The following is a 4,987-nucleotide window of genomic DNA, read 5'->3' as shown; positions in this document are numbered from 1 at the left end:
CCAACCATCATACTTTCTTTTTTGCCTTAAGTAACCATCTGTCTTATGTAACCATACCAAACATAACATATATTAATTTGAGTGTCCCTGATTTACATTTACTATCTTACGTCTAGTCTATGAGACCAGGCTGGTCAGCCACTACAACATCCCTCTTGCAAAGGACAGTGGTCCATTGACGAAATCGAAGGTGGCTACCTATTGATTGAGAGCACCGGGGGCTGAGCCCCCGTCTCCTCCTTCCATGTCAGACAGGATAAAAGTATGGTTGGGATGGACCAAAGGCAGTAGATCCTTTGGGCAGGTTGAGAACCAGCTGATACTTGAACACTTCTTTGGGACAGTTGCTTCATTGTCATGGACAAGACAGTCTCTGTGAAGTACTGGCTGGGACTGGTAGCCTTCCTGCTCCTACAAGGGGTAGTCAGTGTGGAGGGCAGAAGCATCTTCAACCCTGGTGAGTCTGCTGGCTTGGTGAATGTTCTAGCTTGCTGCACGTACTAGCTGGCTTATTTGAGGCATTGACTACCTGATGATGTTGGAGGATGCAACCATGGGCTCCTTTCCATCACTGGCGCTTGCATGCACTGTTAGTTCTTTATACTTTTTGTCAAAATGTAGCCATGAGAAAGATCTCCTGGTGAATAATTAGGGCAAATTGCACACAAGATGTGCAACAGGTAGTTTCAATAGTTCTTACATTTGACAAGCCATTCATCGTGCATATATGAATAATTTGATTATTGACGAGCTCAGAAAATACATTGTCATGCAGAACATTATTCAATAGTTCAGAATTATATGCAAAGAGGATGAATATGTTACTGGTATTATGCGGCCAATTGCTTGCCATTTCAATTGTTCTTCTAACAATACTCTGAATGCTACATTTGTGGAGTTTTAAGTGAATATTGTGTAATTCTAGATTCATTTTCAAGTTCTTTGTAGTAATCACAGATGTATTGTCATTTCCCACATATTCAGGAAACCATGTTTATCAGCCAAGGGAAGGCACAGATGGCCAGAACAAGATTCTAGCATTTCTACTACATAAAAGCTTAGAACCTGTTGAAAGAAATTACGCTTTAGGTAAGGCATTTACAGTATAGCAGCACACAAATACCACTAACAGTCTCAATGTTGATGTTGTATAATACTACACATGGATTGACCAAGTGTTTCTTGGGTTTGCCTTCTGTCATGATGTTATCCGATTTTCTTCTCTGCAGGTTTACATTTGGACAACAAACTAGCAGAGTTGGAGGAGGTAAGTCATTAATGCGTTTTTGTTACGTACAGTAAAATATTAGATGTGCAGTCATACCAGTATTTATTTTCCTTAGCAGATAAAATACTTTTTAGGCAGGGTTTATGAGACGAATAGATGAACATAGTTATCTTTGACTGAGGTACTTTGTACGTTCTCTGGAGAATTATCTCTGGATGTCATCTTTGTAGGATTCATCAGCAAAAGGCACTTTCCATAGAAACAAACACAGTGTTCCTTTGACCGCCTGTAACCAGTGTTCTCTACTTACAGCTAGAGGCTTTGACGGAGGGCTTGGAGCTGGAGAGGGAGCTCTCATCCAATGTATTAGCAGAGGACAAGTCCATACCGAGGAAAAGGGGTGAGTGCACTTTTCTTATTGATGATTGTTGGGGATAGCAATCATTTTCAAGTCACAACATATTTAATTTACTGGAGTGGACTTAGTTTTAAAACAAAATTATATTCCTCCATCTAATAGTGCAAGAGAGACGGAAACAGTGTTTTTCTCTGTGTCCACAGATTGTTTCTGGAAGTACTGTGTATGACAGTCTAAGGGAGAGAAACTCTTCTGAGTCCTGCTGCATCGCCCTAACCCTCCAAAGCCTTAAGACTCAATACGCTCACAGACATAAACACAACTCCCCATTACCATCACCAACTGTTGAAATGTTGTAACATAACTAATGCACTCATCGCATATTGTACTGCTGAAGTCGTCAGGACTCGGGCATACTAGCATGACTAAGGCGTACTAGCATTTCTCTAAGACGGAGAGTGCTGTTGTCTTAACCAACGATCTGCTGGCAAAGGCCTTGGTCCATAAAGTTTCCACACCCAGAGGAACCGCCCTCTTCTCAAAATGTTGACTTTGTCTTCCCCTAGTGGTAAATGGGGGCAGTGGTGCAATTCATTTTATTTTCCATAGTCAAATATTATAAAGTATTGCTTTTTGAATGTGTTACTGTTTCCTACATTGAATAAATAATATATTATCATGCTAACCTTTGTCTTGGCTACGTATGTAATTGGTATTTCAGGAAGAGAGACTGATGGGAGATGAGTCAAAAGTCGGGTCAGCTTCACTGATAGGACTCTATCTGAATCATACACAGAGATAGACCGTAGTGGGTGGAGGCCTCTGGGAAACCAGTCAGTCTGTGCCATCAGCTACACTGTCAGAAAATAACAATGGATCATCAGAGAGAAACTGGTGACTTGTGGCCTTGAAGCAACACTGACTCAAAAAAAGAGCTGACAACAGGAGGGCTGAACTATTCATCACTGATGGCCTAGTCAAAACAACAACAAAAAAACGGCTAAGCTTGCAGCCTCACACAAATGCACGCAAGCAGACCCAAAATAAGAAAGGGGGGTTTCAGTGGAAAAAAAAGAGAAAACCCAATACAATGTTACGGGGAATTAGACTAGTCTTCTGAAATTGTGAATGGAGACAATTAAAGAGAAAGTTCAGTATTAAAAGTAGTCTATTGGCCAGGAGAAACAAATCAATTGTTTGGTTTTCTTTAAACAGCCAAATTTCAACTAACTTAAATCACCGGTAGCTAACACTCAGGGAAGTGATCGGTGCAATCGAACGATCACTTCCACGTGGCTCCGCAGCTAATTCCGTCATGCTGTCCTTCAAAGTCAACCTCCCTCCCCGGGCGTTCAACACCCTGGTCAGCCTGGAGCAGCTCCATCTGGACGCCAACAGTCTGGAGTCCTTTGACCCGTACTGCTTGAGGTTTGGCAGAGCCTGACCGAGCTGGAGGTCAGCAACAATGCCATTGCTCACCTAGCTTCCGACGTCTTCCTCAACCTGGGGAGGAACTGTCTGCAGCAACTGCAGAAATGGGCTTGAAGGCAGTATCCACATCCATTGAATGTAGTGATCTCAATACAGTAGCCATATCTAGGAAAACCAAAGATCCAAAAGGCTGGGCCTAATATAGTGTATAAGAGGTCATACAATACGTTTTGTAATGATTCCTATGTTGTTGATGCAAAGAATATTTTTTGGTCCGTGGTGTGTACTGAGGAGCAAACAGACGTTGTACTTGACACATTTAAGAAATTGCTTATCCCAGTTACTAATAAGCATGCACCTATTAAGAAAATGACTGTAAAATCTGTTAAATCCCCGTGGACTGATGAGGAATTGAAAAAGTGTATGGTTGAGAGGGAAGAGGCAAAAGAAATGGCAATACGTCTGACTGCACAACTGATTGGCAAACATACTGTAAATTGAGAGATCATGTGACTAAACTGAATACAAATAAGAAGTAACTACACTATGAAACAAAGATAAATGACATAAAGAATGATAGTAAAAAGCTTTGGAGCACCTTCAATGAAATTAAAAAAGGCTCCTTCATTCATTGAATCAGATGGCTCATTCACTACAAAACAGACTGATATTGCCAACTACTTTTACAGATTTTTTAGGCATGACATGATAGCAACAAACGCTGACACAACACATCTAAGTATATCTGACCAAATTATGAAAGACAAGAATTGTAATTTTGAATTCGGTAAAGTGAGTGTGGAAGAGGTACATTTGTTCATTCACTAAACCCTAAACCTAAACTAAATCTTGTAATAAATAATTTGGAAATTGAGCAAGTTGATGTGACTAAACTGCTTGGAGTAACCCTGGATTGTAAACTGTCATGGTCAAAACAGTCTGTGCATTACTCTACCTTCTTAACAGCACTTTCCACCAGGGCAGGTCCTACAGGCCCTAGTTCTGTCGCACCTGGACTATGGTTCAGTTATGTGATCAGGTGTCACAAAGAGACACTTCAGGAAATTGCAATTGGCTCAGAACAGGGAAGTATGGTTGGCCCTTGGATGTACACAGAGAGCAAACACTAATAATATGCATGTCAATCTCTCCTGGCTCAAATTAGAGGAGAGATTGACTTCATCACTACTTGTATTTGTGAGAGGTGGTGACATATTGAAAGCACTGTTTAAACTACTATCACTCAGCTCAGACACCCATGCATACCCCACAAGACATGCCACCAGAGGTCTCTTCACAGTCCCTAAGTCCAGAACAGTACACAATAGAGCCTTGACTACATGGAACTATATTCCACATCAGGTAACTGATGCAAGCAGTAAAATCCGATTTAAAAAAAAAGAGAAAAATACACCTTCTGGAACAGCGGAGTCTGTGAAGCAACACAAACATAGGCACAGTCACATGCAAACACACATGATAACATACGCATTATACACACACGTACGTACACATGGATTTTGTGTTGTAGATATGTGGTAGTGGAGTATGGGCCTGAGGGCACACCACTTAGTGTTTTGTGAATTCTGTAATGAATGTATGGTAATGTTTTAAAAATGGTATAACTGCCTTAATTTTGCCTTTGTAGCAGCTAATGGGGATCCGTGATAAATACAAATGCTCACAAACACGAAACGCTCCGTAATATCATAGAAAAAGCAAAAACACCACAATAAAGTGTAGCCTCTTCCTTAGCAAAGGCGTATATTATCTGTCGCTTGTTTTCATACTGCGTTTTCACTTGAATCATTAAAAGTGGGGAAATGGTTCAGACAAGATCTCAGCTCCTGCCAGTGGTATGACCTTTGAACTACAGACACAAATAATGGTTATCTTGAGGGTCCCAGAGCCTTACAGATTAAGACAAACTCTTTTTTTTCATTATTGTGAAAGTAACTGATGTCAGCAGT

At 40.8% G+C, this 4,987-nt stretch overlaps 1 protein-coding gene across 1 annotated transcript; it reads left to right on the top strand.

Moving 5' to 3' along the window:
• The first annotated feature begins 279 nt into the window (after positions 1–279).
• LOC110534233 (urotensin 2 domain containing) lies at positions 280–2,271 on the top strand. The gene is made up of 5 exons (XM_021619007.3): positions 280–457; positions 985–1,089; positions 1,230–1,267; positions 1,541–1,628; positions 1,790–2,271. Exons 1-5 carry the CDS (start codon positions 358–360, stop codon positions 1,813–1,815), a joined length of 357 nt encoding a protein of 118 aa, XP_021474682.1. The 5' UTR covers positions 280–357; the 3' UTR covers positions 1,816–2,271.
• The last annotated feature ends 2,716 nt before the right edge of the window (positions 2,272–4,987 follow it).

This window comes from Oncorhynchus mykiss, chromosome 1, assembly GCF_057628025.1.
Source record: "Oncorhynchus mykiss isolate SJ-2025 chromosome 1, ASM5762802v1, whole genome shotgun sequence".
Classification (NCBI taxonomy): domain Eukaryota; kingdom Metazoa; phylum Chordata; class Actinopteri; order Salmoniformes; family Salmonidae; genus Oncorhynchus; species Oncorhynchus mykiss.
Note: the sequence above shows the minus strand (reverse complement) of the source record. Positions and strands in the feature narration are given on the sequence as shown.